Here is a 21101-nt window from a genome sequence, read left to right as displayed (position 1 = left end):
GGAGTCTTGGGACACATCTGAAATTCCTGTAAATCTTTGTATGCTAGTTTCAGAACGAGTATTTTACGTTCCTTTTTACGTAGAATTCCAAATGGTTAAAATGACAAAAAAATAATCACGTCACGTTATGTCAAAGTTGTTATAAACTTCATGCTAAGTTTGGTTATTTCTGAAATATTACAGAAAAGGGAAATGTATTACAAGATGCACTGCAAAATTATTTTCGATAAATGAGTTTTGCTATCTTATATAAAATCCGTAGTATTTTGGTAGTTAATACATTGAAAAGGTAAAGTTTTTTATGATCGGCATTGTGTCATTTCTCTTTACATTTTTCCCTACTTTATGTTAATCTGCGCAGATTTAAAAGCTCTCGACCACTCCCGGATACCTCAAAGATGCAGGTATTTACACAAAAACGTAACCCGATAACCGGGAGCACGGAATGGGACGTTCAACATGAAGACTATGACTACCATCAGGAGATCGCTCGTTCCGCCTTTGCCGACATGCTTCACGATACTGAGAGGAACCAGAAATACTACAGGGCTCTGAAACTTGCTATTGAGAAGATGCATGCGGATGGGAAGAAAGCTAATGTGTTGGATATTGGTATGTTGTGGTAACTTTTAAACATTTGTTGTCGATTGTTTTTTGTAAAACGTTTAACCCCTCGTTATTATGATCTTTTAACTCCCAGCACTTTGAAATTTCCAAATCCACCAACCCTCAGCTGTTTATGATTGTTTATATAAATATATTCTGTGAAATAGGAGAAATATATTACAACAAGTAGGTGAGGTAGGAAGCAGAGGCTAATTTTCTACCAACATATATCAGAATGGTGGGAGTTAAGGGGTATTATCAATATTATTTCAACAGGTTACACACTGACATGGGTAGAATCCACGTTGTTAAAATTAACAAGGAGTTAAAGCCTTTTTATATAAAAAAAACTTATATTTCAGGTACCGGCACCGGACTGTTATCCATTATGGCTGCCCAATGTGGTGCCGACTCCATTGTAGCCTGTGAGGCATTCAAGCCCATGGCCGAATGCTGCCTTAAGATCCTACACAGGAATGGTGTGGCTGACAAAATTACTCTCATACCTAAACGGTCCACGGAGCTGACAGTGGGTGAAGATGGGGACATGAAAGAGAGAGCTAATATTCTGGTTACCGAGGTGTTTGATACTGAATTGATTGGGGAAGGTATGTCATAATACTACATAATAATATATGACATAATTGTACATTATGTCCAGGGATGTTGCGGATGCAGATTTTTTGACATCCGCGGATGCGGATGCGGATGCGGATGTCAAGATTAGGTACTTAGAAAACGTCAAATATTACATTTTTAGTATTTTTTATTAAAAAAAAAACGATAGGATTAGTATTTGAGCAAGAATATAGGTGCGTTATATTCACAGACAGTCCAACCTCTAGACATAGCATAGTCGCGCTACCCCCTCTGCCACATATAGGGTAGCGTTACTCCATCTTCGAGTCAATCCCGTGCCGTGATTGGTCCGTGTCTTTGAACGGACCAATCACGGCACGGGATTCGCTCACCTCGTTCCCCCGCACCCCCGTATTTTTGGCAGCATCGGTTTCATGAAAGAATTGGCCTAAGCTCAGTCTAGAGGTTGGATTGTCAGTGGTTATATTTAATAAACAGTAACTTGGCCGACTTTTCTGGATCTAGACGATTTCGTTATAGGTAATGACGAAATTACCTAGCACTTACGCCGCCACTAAGACGTTCCTCTACCGACTTGTTTGACATCCGCATCCGCATAAGATCCGCATCGATTTGATGCGGATGCGGATGCAGATGCGGATGTTGAAAATAATGCGGAAGTTCCGCGGTTGCGGATGCGGATGCGGATGTTCGCAACATCCCTGATTATGTCTAGGGAATATTGAGAAATGAAATTGAACTATATATTGACACTCATTACATAATAACATCAAACTCCATACCTTTTGATCGATGTCTCGTCCAGCAATGTTAAATAAGATATTAAATAAATGTTAAATTCCAATATTAGAGTGTTTTTTAAACAATTTTATTTAATGTTATTTTTAGAATAAATCAACTTCTAAGGTCAGGGTAATAACTTCCTAAGGCTATTACCAAGTTCCTACCTAATACATACTTGATTCAGTTTGATGAAATTTAAATCATATTCAATTGGAACAGAGTTGCATTTGCTTTATTCAGTTTTCAATCAAAACAAAATCAACTCTATCAACTCAACCCTGCACTATAGAATCAAATTTCAGTGGCTTTTGTATATTTTTGGAAGATCTGGCGATACTTATATACTTCGTTTTTTTTTAGCATTAGAAATTTGGTAAACAATCTTGATGTGTCTTTTAATTGAAAAACACATTTTAAAAATAAGTTATGCTAAATATGTAACAATTATGAATCTAATACGATCGACTTTTATAGTCTTCTGCTTTCATAAGTAATAGTTATTAATTTTTAAAAAGTGTTTTTCAATTAAAAGACATGTCAAAATCGCTTACCTTCTTTCAAGTTCTTTCTAATGCTAAAAAAACGAACTATAGTTGATTTTCGTTTTCAGGTGCTCTCTCAACATTCTCCCATGCCCACAAATTCCTGCTAGAAAAGGACTGCATAGTGGTGCCCGACTCAGCTGTTATATATGTGCAGCTGGTCGAGTGCCCGACCCTGCAGAAGTGGAACAAGCTGAACAATCTGGCGGATGAGGACTGTGAGATTGTGTTGAGGACCCCACAAAAGGTACGTGATATTGAGCAGATATGATATGCCATGCCCAGATCATGGGATATGCCATGATTCTTGTCTTCTAAATTAAACCTTACAGTAGCATCACATTGTTAGTCCAGGGGCCCACCCACTTGAAAACCCTCATCAATCTATAGTTTGTCAAAGGACTGTCTTATTTCAAACATAGACAGAGAGAATCATACTATTTTTGTCTTACACTAGTACTAGCACCTAAAAGAAAAGGATGAGTATAGTTTTTTTTGTTCTTATTTACTGATAATTTGGTTTGACCAATTATGACTAAAGTATTAATCATCAGTCATTGGCTAATGACTGACATTAGCCGGGTCCACACAGAGCGCGCATACGCGCCAGGAAATTGCCTCGCGCGTATGCTCTCTCTGAGTGGACCCGGCTATTGGCAGTTTAAAAAGCCACAAATATTGTTTTAGGCTGCACTTCGACCAGAGATGTGCTAGGGTGTGTTGTGAGGGATGTGTTTTGTGAAGAAACAATAGAATCACTTCATTTGTTTTCCTCGCTCAGCGTGCAGTGATTCCATTAGTTCTTAAAAACACATCTCTCACAACACATCCTCATACATCTCTGTTATGTGTTAGTGTTATGAATCATATCCCGAGTCTTATCCTTGTTAAGTACAATGTTTGAGGTCATTCACCCCAAATGGCACTACCTATTCCGATCATTGGTTATGATCCTCTTATGTTCCATTACCACAAGGAATTTGGAAAGGTAATGGAATGGATAAAAATTTGGGATACTCTCCTAGTAGAATCTAAACAGCTTATGATTCAGAGTAAAATTTACAATATGGTTTATTTCAAATCTAATACTAATTGCAAATTTATTTTTAAATTTCGTGACTATCAAATGGCGCGCTAGAGGCGTATTCATCAGGACGTAATTTTAGTCTCCCTACATTTCTATGAGTCTGGCCTAGTGGGCAGTGACCCTGTGAAGCCGATGGTCCTGGGTTCGAATCCCGGTAAGGGCATTTATTTGTGTGATGAACACAAATACTAAGTTCCTGAGTAATGAGTGTTTTCTATGTACATATGTATTTATCTATATAAGTATGTATATCGTTGGCTAGCACCCATAGTACAAGCTTTGCTTAGTTTGATGTGTGTAAGATGTCTTCTAATATTAATTTCAGATGAAATCCTGTGCCGGTTCAGCCGCCGTCCACGACCTGCAACTCTCCCAGCTGCCGCGGAGCGCCTTCAAGGAGCTGTCGGAGCCCCTGGCCATATTCTACTACGACTGGTCCGGGCGCACACCCATATACATGAAGAGGACGGTCAGACAGGATCTCTCGGTGTTGGACACTGGCGAGGCGCAGATGGTCTTTATGTGGTGGGACCTTAACATGGATACTGAAGGTAATAGCACAATGTTCTGTTATTAAATCTCCCACAACCTCCCTGACCATATTCTACTAGGACTGGTCCGGGCGCACACCCATAGACATGAGGTGGACGGTCAGACAGTCTCTCTCGGTGTCGGACACTGGCGAGGCGCAGATGGTGTTTATGTGGTGGGACCTTAACATGGATACCGAAGGTAGTAGTACAATGAACAAGCTTTAATCTAATGTAGAAGGACGACTTGAAGTTGTTGAAACCTGATTACATGTTTATAAATTTATTATTTTAAGTTTAAGGGGTATGGCACACTGTGTTCGATTCGCACGTCGTCGAGCGGGGTGTCGCGTATAATACGCGCATAGCGTTGTAGCTCAAACTTCGGAGCAACGTGCGAGTCGGACGAAGAGTGCCAAGCGCCTTAAATTTAAATGGCTTTTTTTGTGTTGTATTAATCTAACATTGTATTTATGTTCCATCTGTAAACTATATCATCTGACGATATGTGTAGTCAGGCTTATGAGGTAGCTTTGTTTGACAATCCAGTTACTACAAAATACCTTACAGCCTATCTCTTCTGCGTTCAGTCACTTTGCTGCATGTAATAACAAGAAATTTAAAGTTCTAATTAATTTCAGGAAAAATCTGCCTCAGCTGCGCACCCTGGTGGGCCCATCCCGACGCTAACTTAACCATAGAGCGACCCCAAGACTCCATTCCCTGGCGAGACCACTGGATGCAAGCAGTCTACTACCTCCCCCAACCGGTCTCTGTCAACAAGTCCTCAGAGGTCACCCTTATTTCCTGCCAAGACGAATACTCCCTATGGTTCTACCTAGAAGACCAAAACACCAAATATAAAAACTATAAAAGACCCATCTGCGAATGTGGAGTACATATGGCCTTATCGAGGACCCAAGTCTCGTATTTGAACGATGGAAAACGAAGCAAGAAATTCCTAGCGCATATAAAAGAGGAATTGAATAGCAATTCAGTGGTCCTGGACTTAAATGGGAGCAGTTTTTTAGGATTGGCCGCCGCTAAAATGGGAGCGAAAATGGTTTATATTGTTGAAGATATGAATATTAACTTGGGGATTCTCTCCGATTATGCAACTGAGAACAAATTAACCAATGTTAAGTTTATACCAGAAGTTAATGAAGAAGTTTTAAAAGAATTGACATTAGTTGTTGCTGATCCTAGCTTCAGCAGTGCAATACTGCCTTGGGAGAATTTGAAGTCCGCCTTCATTCTCTACAAGTACAGGGATGGTGTTAAGCCACATGTGGAAATTGTGCCGGAGGCTTGTGAGTTCTGGGCGATGCCTGTGGAGTTTCAAGATCTGCAGAAGATCAGGATACCGTTGGGGAGGTGTGAGGGGATTGATATGGGAATCTTTGATGAACTTGTTGAGGTAAGAGTCTTTTTGTAATTATTGTAACAAGTTGATGACCCTCAATAACTGCTGCTGCTGTATTTGTAGCACCGCTCACAATCTCTGCTTAGCCTTAAGGTTGACTGGTAGAGAATGTCTTATGGCATTAAGTCCGCCTTTTGTAAGGTTTTTCTTTTGTGCCATAAAGATGAAATAAATAAATAACTATCACCATAGGGTGTTATTTATTTAGGTGCATGGGATGAAGGGATTACGAATTTATATTTTTACAAGCTTTTTATTAACTTGCAATGTACCTATGTAACTATGTATGTATTTATATCTATGTTTGTGCCGGTCCAATCTTGCAAGTTAAATTTGACCCCGTTATTATGGTACCATCGAGCTGATGATGGAGACAGGAGGTGGCCATAGGAACTCTGTGATAAAACAACGCAACCTAATTGTGTTCGGGGTTTTTAGAATTGTCTCGATAAGTATTAGTTGTACGTGGAAAGAAAAGTGCATACAGCGATAAAAGCTTGTACCAAAAACGAATTGTCACTTATCATCACTTTCAGAGATCCCGTATAATAAGCGACGCGGAGCTGGAAGCTCAACCGTTGTGGGAGTATCCGTGCCACTGCCGCGGCGCTCCACGCAAACTTATAGAGATCAACCTGCACTGCCTGAAGAAAACATACGCTACCGACGATTCATTCACTTTGTAAGTATAGATCTTGGAGGATACAACTAAACGGAGTAGCCATTAACAGGCTTTCCCCTCTGTCGAAAATAGGCGGCCAACGGTCATACACAATGTATGGACTGACGTTTATCTGACATGGCTATTTTTACGTTACGCATACATTTGACGTTCCCCTCCCCCGCAAAAATCGGCAGACTGTTTTGTACAGAAAATTACAGACATGGCGTCTCCGTTTGATTATATCCTCCAAGGTATAGATGGTCAAACCAATTTGTCAGTAAATAGGAACCAAAAAAACTATACCCATCCTTTTCTTTTGGGTGCTAGTACTAGTGTAAGACAAAGATAATATGATTCTCTCTATGTTTGAAATGGGACAGTCCTTTGACACACTATACAAGGTGTCCCAAGAAGTAGTGATATACTGAAGCTGGGAGGTAGAGGACCTAGAGCGCTATCTGAATCACCCCCATGTATGTTCCGCGATTTTTCGTATTTTCGGAGTTACGATTTTTTTTAATTTTTCACCTATCGCCGAGTACGATGAGATTTTTATTTATGGTGACGTGAATTATTGCGGTAGATGCTTGATTTTTTTTGTGTGCTAAGCTGATAGATAGGCCAATTCAGTATGGTAACATTTACTATCGTTAGATCTTTGAATGGAATTAAAAAAAAAATTTAATGCCAAGAAAGATAAAATTACCCAGTATGTTCACAACTTCAAGGGCGCTTAAAAAAATAAAACATACTGGGTAATTTTATCTTTCTTGGCATTAATTTTTTTTAAATTCCATTCAAACATCTAACGATAGTAAATGTTACCATACTGAATTGGCCTATCTATCAGCTTAGCACACAAAAAAAATCAAGCATCTACCGCAATAATTCACGTCACCATAAATAAAAATCTCATCGTACTTGGCGATAGGTGAAAAATTAAAAAAAATCATAACTCCGAAAATACGAAAAATCGCGGAACATACATGGGGGTGATTCAGATAGCCCTCTAGGCCCTCTACCTCCCAGCTTCAGTATATCACTACTTCTTGGGACACCTTGTATAGGACATTATTTTCACTCTCGAACTATTGGCGCTCGAGAGAGTAAAATAAATATGTATCTCGGATGCAATGGGTCACTTTCTTGTTTTGTGTAACCCTTAGTTAACAATAGGGAGTATTACTGCAGTGTTTTGCCGCCAGAGTGCGGCACTTAGCGCCTTTTGTAAACCATAGAGTAACTTATACATACTGTACATTAAACTGTTTTTTGACAAGTTTTCACAGACAATCAAATATGACATTGATACATCAAGGCGGTTTGTTTACAATGGGCTTACCGGGAAACGCGAAATCGAAACTCTGCTATCTGCCTCTTTATCGCTCGAATATACAAGAGTGATAGAGAGGTTAGATAACAAAATGTCCACTCTCTCGTTTGCGGTAGACCCTTAGATTGTGACTGATTGTGGGAGTGGCGCCCCCTACGCAGAGTTTTGCGTAATATTCCCTATTTACGATTTTGCTCGCTTTATGTGTTGAGCATCTGTAATCAATCATCATAATTAACCTTTTGGACGCCAATGACCGATATATCCGCACCGTAGATTCAACGCCAAAGACCGATTAATCGGCCACAGACCACAGAGCAACATCGACCTACGTACATATACATAAAGTTCAACTTCAGTTTTGAAACTTCAATGATGTGGCGTCTGAGTGACAGCTTTTGTGTTTGACACGGCGTGGAAAAGGCATAGACTAGGAATCCTCTAGACTGAGCATAGTAACGACAGAGGGGGTAGCCTCTGCCACTTATACGGTAGTTTTACTCCATCTTCGAGTCAATCCCATGCCGTGATTGGTCCGTGTCTTTGAACGGACCAATCACGGCACGGGATTCGCTCACCTCGTCCCCCCGCACCCCCGTATTTTTGGCAGCATCGGTTTCATGAAATAATTGCTCTAAACTCAGTCTAGAGGATTCCTAGTCTATGGGAAAAGGCATAGAGAAATATAGTAAGACAAGAGTGCTCACTCCATACATCAGTTCAGACTATTAATTTCAGTGTCTACATCTAGCATCGAGTAGCGGAACTATCAGTACTGCTATTTGACAATAGATGTAGCACCGACCGGAAAGTCTTATCTCAACAGCATAAGACTTCTATTGTCAAGTAGCAGTACTGATAGTTCCGCTACTCGATGCTAGATGCTAATAGTCTTTTTGGTACTAAAACTGATGTATGGAGTGAGCACTCTATGTATTTTTTTCTCTATGGAAAAGGTTAATAAGCGTTTTTAGGGTTCCGTAGCCAAATGGCAAAAAACGGAACCCTTATAGATTCGTCATGTCTGTCTGTCTGTCTGTCTGTCTGTCTGTCCGTCTGTCCGTCTGTCTGTCTGTCCGTCTGTCTGTCCGTCCGTATGTCACAGCCATTTTTCTCCGAAACTATAAGAACTATACTGTTGAAACTTGGTAAGTAGATGTATTCTGTAAACCGCATTAAGATTTTCACACAAAAATAGAAAAAAAACAATACATTTTTGGGGTTCCCCATACTTCGAACTGAAACTCAAAATTTTTTTTTTCATCAAACCCATACGTGTGGGGTATCTATGGATAGGTCTTCAAAAATGATATTGAGGTTTCTAATATCATTTTTTTCTAAACTGAATAGTTTGCGCGAGAGACACTTCCAAAGTGGTAAAATGTGTGCCCCCCCCCTGTAACTTCTAAAATAAGAGAATGATAAAACTAAAAAAAATATATGATGTACATTACCATGTAAACTTCCACCGAAAATTGGTTTGAACGAGATCTAGTAAGTAGTTTTTTTTATACGTCATAAATCCCCTAAATACGGAACCCTTCATGGGCGAGTCCGACTCGCACTTGGCCGCTTTTATTTTAACAGTGAATCAGACGCGCGTGTGAACGGCTTCGCGCTATGGGCGGTGTGGAAAGTGGGCGGCAAGGGCATCAGCGGCGGGCCCGTGGGCTACCCCAGCGTTGGGCAGCGCGTGGAGTGGGACACGCATACCAGACAGGCGGTCAAGATACTGGTCAGTATATATATGTCGGCGGCCGATCGTAAGATCAGGCAAATCGTAATGTTCCTGTGTAATGTTTTGACGATAGTGACATTAAACCAATATATAGGTAGGATAGGTTCGTTAGGTTGCTTTAGATGCCCGAAGGGCAAACTGCCCAGAAATAGGAGCCCCGCGTAGCGGGGCTCCGTCGACTCAGGGAACGGGTCAAAGATTTTCACGTTTCACGATATGCCTGATGTTACGATCGGCCGCCGACATATACAGGGGGTTTGGTACATCGTTTGCCAAATTAAAACGGCAGATAGGTTGAGTCATTTGCTATCTTCTCATGCCTAGAAAGAAAAAAATGCGCACGTTTTTCCTTTCAGCTCTACTCGAGTTTTTTGTAGTGTTACGTGCGCAGCAGTGAGGAAAACCGTGGCCATTTTTTTTCTAGGAATGAGAAGATATGACGACCTATCTGCCGTTTTAATTTAGCAAACGAGGTACCAAACACCCTGTATTACACAACTCTTCATGCCTAGCTACTTATCTGTCACCTTTATACATAAGGATAAAAATATCTGTGTTTTTGGGCTTCAATTTTTGATAGATCGGCTCTTTGACACTTACTTTGGTTTTATTTTTCTAACACACAATAGTAGTTTATGCAACAGTGATATAATAAGAACCAATTATGAGCTGTTGCATACATTACTTTTTCTATGACAGCTGCAGCAAAAAAAAAAAAAAAAAAGACCCTTGAATTTTAAGAACCAATTATGAGCTGTTGCATACATTACTTTTTCTATGACAGCTGCAGCAAAAAAAAAAAAAAAAAAGATTAAAAAAAAAGTTATTATTTAAAAAAAAATGAGTTATTATTTAAAAAAAAAAGAGTTATTATTGTAAATGAAAACATACCTCTTTCAATCAAGATGAATGCTAGCAGTCATCTTATGAGCCTATAGACAAAGCATTCAAATGACATTGCTTTAGATATCACTGTCAGTCATTTAATTGACACATTTAAGTGCTGGAGTAGAAAATAGTAGTTTATGCAACAGTGATATAATAAGGGTTCTTAAAATTCAAGGGTCGAAGTTACAAAACGAGACGTAGTCGAGTTTTGTAAAAAAAGACCCGAGAATTTTAAGAACCAATTATGAGCTGTTGCATACATTACTTTTTCTATGACGGCTGCAGCAAAAAAAAAAAAAAAAAAGTTATTATTAAAAAAAAAGAGATTATAAAAAAAAAGAGTTATTATTTAAAAAAAATTGAGTTATTATTTAAAAAAAAAAAGAGTTATTATTGTAAATGAAAACATACCTCTTTCAATCAAGATGATCGGAACTTGTATCTTTAAAAAAAATAAAGCAGTTGTATTATACTCATAAGATGACTGCTAGCAGTCATCTTATGAGCCTATAGACAAATCATTCAAATGACATTGCTTTAGATATCACTGTCAGTCATTTAATTGACACATTTAAGTGCTGGAGTAGAAAAAAGTACATAACACATCTGCCTTTACGATGTGTGTGCTATCCTTACGATGTGTGCATATTATTGAAGCATTTTCCGAACGCAGTTAAATACTCTGTTCTAGCCGCGTAGCGTAGCGATCGAAACGCAACTGTCACTGTCGCACTGATATGAAAGAGTGATAAAGAGACACAAATCACACAAAGCGTTTCGTTGTCGAAGCGATAGCGATTGTGACCTTGGCTAGGCCGACTAATAGTTGAATCTTTTCAGCAACAGGATTTCACGGTGAACAGCGGTGACTCGTGGAGATACCAGGTGGCCTGCGACCTGCACAAGGGACAGTTCAACGTCAAACTCGATTTGCACATAGCTGAATGATTGTCATTCCTAGTATTACTGCTTAATATATTATATTTTATAATATAAACGGTTTTTTTTTTATTATTTGTTCCCAACAATATCGGCATCAATTAATTAATCGATTGAAGAAAGAAATGGATTGATTGCCTTGCGATTGGTTCAGTTGATTACTTCAACAATATAGCGGCCATTATTTTTTTGTGAATTTGTCATGGTAGTCGATTTCGAGGTTTTTGGGATACGGCGATTTGAAAAGCTCCGGGTACGGGCATTAGTCATAAAACTCATGAATAGTCTAATGTGAAACAGGAGCTGCACTTTGTGTTGGTATCAATTGACGAAATGAATAGATTTTAGTTTAGGTATTTAGAAGATTATATATAATCTATATTATTATTGGAATGACTATAAAGTTTTACCCCTCGTATGCGGGAATGCTTAGTCACAGATCCGTCCGAACCGGAAACAGTTGAATCTTACGTTTTAAATTCAAATACGATTTGCTAATTTTGACGCCCGCATACGATGAGTTTATTATCTTACATTTTGCTGCAAAATGTCTAAACGAATAAACATAACTCCCGCTCCTCTTTAATTGTGTTGTGCAACCTGAAACACCGGTTTGCACCGTTAGGCATTCTAAAATAGCCTTTAAGCCGGTGTAGCAGAGTTGTTGATGGACGTTAGGACAAATAAATCGCTTTACCGACATGTGTCGGGACCTAGGGGCTTGTAACAGGAGGCGTGATATTTACAAGACATCACCCACGCTACGAAGAGCATAGAGACGATATACGATCGTTTTCTGTGGGTTAAAATGTGAGGTTTTGGAATTAAGTTGTTGGCCGTCATAGGTCTGTTTCTTCCCATGCATCTTTGGGTATTCAGCGGGGGATGTAGGGCATTCTTGTCTGGGTTTTCGATACTTGGAGTAGTGTCGTGTGCCAGCACCGTGAACTCGCATGCTCAGAGTTAGTCAAGATGCCAGAATCCCGAAGTGTTACTAACAAGTTACGGAAGCGAAAGTGTTAGAAATTAATTCTAATCGACAGGCGACCAAACATCCGCTAAATAATCGCTAAACGCTTGCATCCGTACGCTCAGACCTACCGCAGAGTTCGAAAAACTCAAATGATCGACCGCTTTTTGGTTTTAGGTTTCAGTACTAGGTAGCTTTGACCACGTTGATATGAATACAGTATATTATATGATGCAACGGCTTTTACTCGCGTTGATCACAAACTTTAGTAGCGCCACAAATAGGTTTTATAAAACACTAATTGTGGCTATTGGCTATAGCATACCTGTAGGTACTTAGCATATCATGTTTTATGCCATAGGTATGAGTAGGGAAGATCAGGCTTATAGTAAAAATCTGGGTACTTGTGTAAAAGTCTAAAGCGGTAAGATACTTTTGTACACATTTTTAATTACACAAACGGGTCTACCGCAGGGACCGGAACCGCTTACCCTGAAGAGGGTTTTACCCCGGGTTAATGATAGAGTGGTTTTTAAAAACCCTATCAATTCGGAAAGCACATCGTTGACTTACCCAAACGAAAAAATTACCAAATTGAATACAGTTAACTCGGGTAAGCGCTTACCAAAACCAAAAACCCTTTATTAAAGTTTCCCTATGAAGTGGGTTTCAAATGCGATCAAGCTATTTTAATCTCTGTGACCAAGGCTTTCGGCTGATTATTGCAGCAACATCCAAGCGCATGGTTGACAATAGGTACAAGTATGGCGGCACGAGCGAGCCTACACACACAAATAAACAGACTTTATGCATTAGCCGTAGCGCTTACGCCTTTGATCAAGATGCTATTATTGCTTGTCCGTGCGCGAAAATATCGTTGTGATTTGCCGGGCGGCGGCGGCGAACAAGTCCGAGCTTGCTGTTTGTGTTTATAGAATTGTTCGGACGGAGCTCGTAATAGTGCGTTGCGGTCGGCGGAATTTTAAATTGCAAAATATTGTGAATACTTACTTCACTTGGTGGTTACATATATATTCTACGTTAGCTTAGAACATTATGCAGCAAAAGATTGCAGTAGGACGGTTAATCAGTTGTTAATTATTAATATTATACAACGCATGAGACTTGTCTTTCACAACTAGGGTTGGCAACCGTACTATATTATATAGTATTGTACTATATTTTGGCTCTCTGTACTATATACTTTTGGAAAAATATATAGTACGCTATAATACTATATTTCTGATTAAACGTATGTTACACTTATGTTTAGTATTTTATCTAAAAGTACCATATTTTTTTGAAATGTACTATATTTTTGATGCCCTATTCTGGAAAACACTATATTCTACCAAAAAATAGTTGGCAACCCTATTCACAACCTACGAAGTTTCAAGCCCCTAAGGTAGGGTTGCCATACGTCCCGGTTCGCCGGGACATGTCCCGGTTTGAAGCACGGCGTCCCGGCCGATAAGGAAATTGTCCCGGCTTAAAAATCATAGTTATTTAGTAGGGGGCTGGACTTGGTAAATAATAATATACCTACATTTCTACGTTTCATATGGCCAAAATAAAAAAAAAATGTTTTTTCTACTCCCGTACTTTTATTTGTCATTTAAAGGGTCGTACACACACCTTTAAACCCCTCTCTTATAGTTGTCAAGACAAGTCTTTAGTCTATTCCTCAAAAAAGTATTTGTGCATACACGCAGTATCTTTTTGGCACTTTTACGATACTTCGTGTAATCACCACTTAAAAAATATTGTATGGAATAAATTGTTGGCAACCTAATTTTAATTGTCATTTCTGACAGATGAGTGAACCATAGACATGTTTTGGTTAATCATCATCATCATCATAAGTTTTCATCTTTATAGGGCTGTATCTCCTAAACCGTGCGTCGTAGCGCAAAAATAATCAAATTTTCGTTCCCCTTTGAAACCCGTCAGTAACATTTAAAAAACACAAAAAACTAAAAAAAAATTAAAAAAAAGAAAGAAAAATGTTTATGGGTTGTATCTCCTAAACCGTGCGTCGTAGAGCAAAAATAATAAAATGTTCATTCCTGTGTAAGAAACCCCTAATTAATATAAAAAAAAAACAAAAAAAAAACAAAAAAGAAATAATAAAAAACAAAAAAAAAACTTTATAATGCTGTATCTCCTAAACCGTGCGTCGTAGCGCAAAAATAATCAAATTTTCGTTCCCCTTTGAATCCCTTAAGTAATATTTAAAAAACACGAAAAACCAAAGAAGAAATTAAAAAAAGAAAGAAAAATGTTTATGGGTTGTATCTCCTAAACCGTGCGTCGTAGCGCAAAAATATTAAAATGTTCATTCCTCTGTAAGAAGCCCCTAATTAATATTTAAAAAAAAATACAAAAGAGAAATAAAAAAAAAACAAAAAAAAACTTTATAATGCTGTATCTCCTAAACCGTGCGTCGTAGCGCAAAAATAATCAAATTTTCGTTCCCCTTTGAATCCCGTAAGTAATATTTAAAAAACACGAAAAACAAAAAAAAAATTCAACCCCTTTTTCACCACCTCGGGGGATGAATTATCAAAAACTCTGAAATTAGTTTTATTTTGATAAAATACCTTTTTACGAAATTTCAACTTTGTAGCTTTAAATAAAATTTGAACCCTATAAAATTTTCAACCCCCCTTCGACCCTTTAAGAGACGAATTTTTAAAAACGCTGACATGACTTTTCTCGTATTTTAATAATATGCCATTTTACAAAGATTCAAGTCGCTCACTTAAAAAAATGTCTGACTTCCATACAAATCTTCAACCCCTTTTTCATCACCTTAACTTAAAGGATGAATTTTAGAAAAATGCTGAGATAGGTTTTCTTCTTTTTTAATGAAATAACTTTTTACGAAGTTACAAATTCATAGCTTAAAATAAAATTTGAACCCCAAACAAACTTTCAACCCCCGCCTTTTAACCCTTTTTAACTGACGAAAAAACGGAGGAGGTTCTCAAGTCGACGCGTATTTTTTTTTTAATGTATGATCACATTTTTTTTTTTACAGAGTAGTTCGATTTTGATAATTATTTTTTTATTGGATTTGGTATACCCCGAAGTTGGTCCCATATAAATTTGGAAAAAAAAATCCAACCTTAAGGGTAGGAAAATAGGGGATGATTGATTTTTCACTCACCGATTGTAACGTATGACCACGCATAACTTTTTACAGAGTAGTCCGATTTTTTTCATTCATGTGTCGCGCTATTAACAATGCGTTAAAACTAAAAATGGAAAAATAAAAACTTTTTACAAAAAAAAAACCGACTTCAAAAAGGATGAAATAAAATATTATCCTTTTTGAAGTATATGCGTTACCAACTGATATGTTTGAAGTCGGTGCCAAGCCAAGTAGTAACAATACCATACCAGTCAAAAATAATCAGCTTTACAGCTATAAATCCCATTTTTAACTGGTATTGTTACTACTTGGCTTGGCACCGACTTCAAACATATCAGTTGGTAACGCATAGACTTCAAAAAGGATAATATTTTATTTCATCCTTTTTGAAGTCGGTTTTTTTTTTTTTAAAGTTTTTAAAGGATGAATTTTTAAAAACGCTGAAATTGCTTTTCTTGTTATCTAATAATATGCCTTAATACAAGGATTCAAGCCCCGCAGTCACAAAAATGTTTGATCTCCATACAAACTTTCAACCCCTTTTTAACCCTTATAAAGGAAGAATTTTTTAGAAACGCTGAAATTACTTTTCTTGTACTCTAATAATATGCCTCTGTACAAAGATTCAAGCCCCGCACTCACAAAAATGTTTGATCTTCATACAAACTTTCAACCCCTTTTTCACCACCTTAGGGGATGAATTATCAAAAACGCTGAAATTGAAATTCGTTTGCAATTACTTTTTTTTTGTAATCGGCAATTATGCCTTTCTAAGAAGTTTCAAAGCATTTGTAATGGATTCAAACTTTCAACCCCTTTTTAACCCTGTTAGGGGATGAATTTTACAAAACGCTGAAATTGCTTTTCCTGTCTTTTAATAATATCCCCAAATACAAAGATTCAAGTCCCGCGTTCGAAAAAATGTTTGATATCCATACAAACTCTCAACCCCTTTTTCACCACCTTAGGGGATAAATTTTCAAAACCGCTGAAATTAGTTTTCTTGTATTATAATAATATATCTTTTTACGAAGTTTCAAATTCTTAGCTTAAAATAAAACTTGAACCCCATACAAACTTTCCTCCCCTTTTTAACCCCCTTAGGGGTTGAATTTCACAAAATCGCTTCTTATCTCTTGTACACTTTATAAATGTAATCTGGTGTGTAAATTTCAACTTTCTATCTTTTGTAGTTTCGGCTCTGCGTTGATGAATCAGTCAGTCCGTCCGGACACTTGCATTTATACAGGATGGATTTTCTTTTTGGGTCAGTGAGGGCAGCTACTAGATCCCGTCCTGCTACGAGAAAACGGTCTAAGAAGACCTTCCCTCGATTTCAAATTAATGAAGATTGGCTTTTACAGATACAGATTTTGGAAAAAACATACAGGGTGCGAGAAAAAGATCATTTTTGACAAACTTTTTTTTTTATGCCAATCGATCCCATTCCTATTGAGGATCAAAAGCTTGTATGGAACCAAAAAAATATCCATAGTAAATGTATTTATTAATTTGTGGCTTTTTAGTACATTACCGTAAGTTGACCCCTAGGAAACGAATGATACTGGATAGGAATGGAATCGATTGGCATACAAAAATAGCATCTGAAAAATAAAAGTTTTCATTTTCATACAAATTGTATGGGAAAAGTTTTCCTCAATTTGTGGCTTTTCTAGCCGGAAATTTTTTTTTGGTTCCATACAAGCTTTTGATCCTTAATGGGAATTGGATCGATTGGCATCAAAAAAAAAGTTTGTCAAAAATGACCTTTTCCTCTCACCCTGTATGTTTTTTCCAAAACCTGTAAAAGCCAATCTTCATTAATTTGAAATCGAGGGAAGGTCTTCTTAGACCGTTTTCTCGTAGCAGCACGGGATCTGGTAGCTGCCCTCACTGACCCAAAAAGAAAATCCATCCTGTATATTCCATGACGTCGTGTCACCAAACTCAGGACGCGAGTAACACGAGTAATTAGAGAGGATTCCAGAATGTGATGTGACTGCTCCAATTCACTCCACTTGTTTCGCTTTTGCGGCTGCCGCCCCCCCGCCCCCCGCCTACCTATCTCTATCTATCCTGTTCTGTTCAATGAGAAAGGTAGAATCGCCGCCTACGTAGAAAAGAGACGGAAAAAGGGTTACCCTATGAAGGGGTAAGCGGTAAATATTATAGGCTTAACTACCTTATCTACACCCTGTTTGATTTGGTAACCACATCTAATATGATTAATCATATTCAAAATGGTTTCCATAACGATAGGGTAAGCCAAACGATAGGGTAACCATGACCTCTGGGTAAGCATTTAATAGGGTTACTTTATCGATACGATTAATCTTTAAAAGGGGTTTTCCGGTCCCTGGTCTACCGCGATATAGTTTCATTGTTTTTCCTTAAATTCCGACGTTTCAGCTGAGTTGCACCAGTTGTGGTAACGGAAAGACTGACGTCTCAGCAAATGTCAACGGAGATATAAATAAAACAACACTGAACTACCCGAAATTAGTTTATAAAAATTTTCGAGGTAGACAAAGAAATTAAATAGTATACCTACTTATATTGTGTACAAAACAAGAGAGTGTTTAAAATAGTTTTGCTCCCAAATTCCCTTTTAAAATACCAGTGAGTTTTTGGCAGTAAAATCAAGAATATAGCTAAACTCTTGATTCTCACATAGGTACCTATCTACTACCTACCGCAGCCCGCAGGCATCAAAAAACCCAACGACACTGGATGCACAACTCACAAGTCTAACAACTCTTTTTGCTTTGACGCGTTGATTACGCACTCTAGTGATTAATTAAATATTTATAGCTTATTAGAACTGGATTAGCATTGGCTGTTGGCAGCACGACCATTACTGACGTTTAGTTTATTTGCACGAGTTACGGAATGTTAGTTTCAAAGTGTGGGATGGCCTGTAGACGTATACATGAGGCATAGCACAGTTCCGGGAGTTTTCTATTTACCTATCTAAAAATAAATAAATATTGGACAATCTTGCTACTATGTACTACCAATCGACTTAATACGGGTGGATATATCGTGCCCCTGACTTTCACTGCTGAAGAAGATGGCGCTTTACGATGCCATATATTTTGTCGTAACTGAATTCACATGCATTAAATAATTATATTTATTCGAAGAACGACTTTGTCTTAAATTTTACACTTCTAACAATAAATCAATCTTTTACAAAGTAAAACTAACGTTATCGGATACGAAAGTATAGTTTTTCTCAAGTATCTGTCACTAATTATGACACATGGCAGACCAAAGAACTTAATAAATGTAGACCGCATCAGGGGGTCGTCCTGTCTCGCGGTACACGTTGCATTATTCACTGTCTTAGCCTAGAGTGCCTAGACTATTCTTCTAAGGACGCGTCTTGCTCACGGCGAGTATGTTTATAGACTAAAGTCTAACCACCACTATAAATAGTGGTAACAAACAATGCTAGGCAAGCCAACGTGCTAATCGTTTACGCTCGGTAGCGAACGAAACGCAACTGCCTTTGTCGCACTAATAAGGAAGAGTGATAGAAATAGATGACTACGCTACGCTACGGAGCGTAAACGATTGGCACGTTGACTAAGCACCCAGGTGGACCAAGACAAGGTCAATTCTAATTTAACAATTTGTTCTGGTTTGAAACTGGTTTTGATACGTCGTTAATAGTCTTAGCGATTGGTGCGCATCTAACGCACGATTTTCCCTTCATCATTGCATGCACTAATCTAATTCACTGTAACAGAGGTGTGTTAATATTTGGCCACTTTGGCTATGTAGAGGTACTTCGCAGCTCGACTTATCTTATGAATCTTATGATGGCTCGTGCCTATATTCTATTGCGCTAAAAACTCCCAACATCCATAACCTCTCGAGAAAAACCGGCGTGGTAGTGTCTATGTAAGCTAACATGACAAATTGTGCTTGGCGCGGCGGCCGCCACGTTTGGTGAGGCCTGCTTACGCTCATAATTTATGGACGAGCTTCCTTGAGGTTCCTTTTTGTGCAGTTAAAACCCGCGACACACGCAGCGTGCTAGGCGATCGTACATTTTACAATTAGGGTAACATTCCATTTCTGACCGCAACTGCACTACTGGTACTGAACGCGTCGCTGTTACTGTCAATTTCCATAGTAAAATGAACAGTAGTGCAGCTGCGGTTGGAAATGGACTGTCACCTTTAAGCTTTTATAATAACTGGCCTCGTTAGTACGAATATGTAGGTATATGTATATATTGTGTATGTTAGTTAGTGTCGGTCAAGTCTTAGAAGCTAAATTTGACCCACTTCTCTATTTAAGATTGAGCTGAAATTTTGATACGTAAAACGGATGATAATGCAATATTATGATGACATAAAGCTGATCTGATGATGGAGACAGTAGATGGCCATGGGAACTCTGTGATAAAACACCGCAAACTAATAATTGTATGGAAATAGTCACGAAACTTTGTACCATTTGTCATTTTAATACATTATTAGTTTTAGTTTGGCATTTGTCGATGTTAGGGTATAAATGCTAGTGGGTAGCGCCAGGCGGGGTTAGGGTTGCCAACTATTTATTGGTAGAATATAGTATTTTCCAGAATAGGGCATCAACAATATAGTACATTTAAAAAAAATATGGTACTTTTAGATAAAATACTAAACATAAGTGTAACATACGTTTAATCGGAAATATAGTATTATAGCGTACTATATATTTTTCCAAAAGTATATAGTACAGAGAGCCAAAATATAGTACAATACTATATAATATAGTACGGTTGGCAACCCTAGGCGGGGTTCACTCCGCGATGTCGTCGCGTCGGTACAAGTACCTACAAGTACATGCGGCCCACACCAATTTTGGTGTCTAGCCATATTAGTTGCCGCGCACCGCTACGGAACGGACGCCTGCTCGCGGTTGCGCCACCTAGCGCTCATATCTGTCGTAATAGAAGCGTTTTGTTAGAGTGAATCTTCTGTACCTAGTACTTTTGATTATTCTGTGGGCTACCATGGTGGGCTGTGCGTTTTGCGTTAGGTAAGTGTGGCGCCAGCTTTAAGAGGGAAAATGAACACCCGACCAAATCAAAAAGTCACTTACTATGTAACAAGCTCGTGTTAGTCTTAGTACCAGCGTTCGTATACTGGGTGCTAGTAGAGCTTAGTTATGCAGTTAGGAATGTCGCATCTTCCGTAGAAAGAGGATTGACACAAAAAACGCTTTGCGTTGGAAGGGCAACTACTAGTATTAAATAGGTACATATGCGAATATTAGACTTTAAACAAATAGCCATGATTTAGATTACCTAATAGAACGACAAACATGGGCGTACGCACGGTGGGGCAAGGTGGCAGTTGCCCCACCCTGCTGTCTGACCCGAAGTTAAGAATTTTTAAAAATTGGACCAAGATTTATAAGTTTATTTACTTTTGCCCCACCCCTTAAGAGCGCTCCAACAAGAAAAGTCAAAATAATGCAAAATTGATGATATTCCTCGATGACATTCAGTACTTTAGGGTCATTATTAGAAACAATGAGTACTTGTTACGGTAAAAGCGTCTTCTTATCTTTAGGAATTACTTTTTAAATATTGGAAAAAGGGCTTATTAAATTAGTAATGATTTTTTTTCTAATGGTTGTTTCCGAAAAACCACGTGAAGCACTAAATTGTGAGCTCGTATTTGGAAATGTTGAGAAGTTTACTCTGGTAAAGCTGGCTATTTTGTATTACTAATACCCTGTACATTAGGAATTACTTTTGACATTTTTCCTAAATACCTTTGAGAAAGAGAAAATCGAAGAAAAACAAACTCAATTTTCTCTCCGAAACAAGTGTCAATTCCTACG

At 38.2% G+C, this 21101-nt stretch overlaps 1 protein-coding gene across 1 annotated transcript; it reads left to right on the top strand.

The window, feature by feature from the left end:
• The first annotated feature begins 157 nt into the window (after nt 1-157).
• Nucleotides 158-11191, top strand: LOC134652385 (protein arginine N-methyltransferase 7). Its single transcript, XM_063507560.1, has 9 exons — nt 158-289; nt 362-612; nt 969-1214; nt 2600-2778; nt 3944-4169; nt 4790-5565; nt 6108-6253; nt 9156-9303; nt 11035-11191. The coding sequence occupies exons 1-9, from the start codon at nt 231-233 to the stop codon at nt 11140-11142; spliced, it is 2139 nt and encodes a 712-aa protein (XP_063363630.1). The 5' UTR covers nt 158-230; the 3' UTR covers nt 11143-11191.
• Nucleotides 11192-21101: the final 9910 nt, after the last annotated feature.

This window comes from Cydia amplana, chromosome 11 (assembly GCF_948474715.1).
Source record: "Cydia amplana chromosome 11, ilCydAmpl1.1, whole genome shotgun sequence".
In the NCBI taxonomy this organism is placed as follows: Eukaryota; Metazoa; Arthropoda; class Insecta; order Lepidoptera; family Tortricidae; genus Cydia; species Cydia amplana.
Note: the sequence above shows the minus strand (reverse complement) of the source record. Positions and strands in the feature narration are given on the sequence as shown.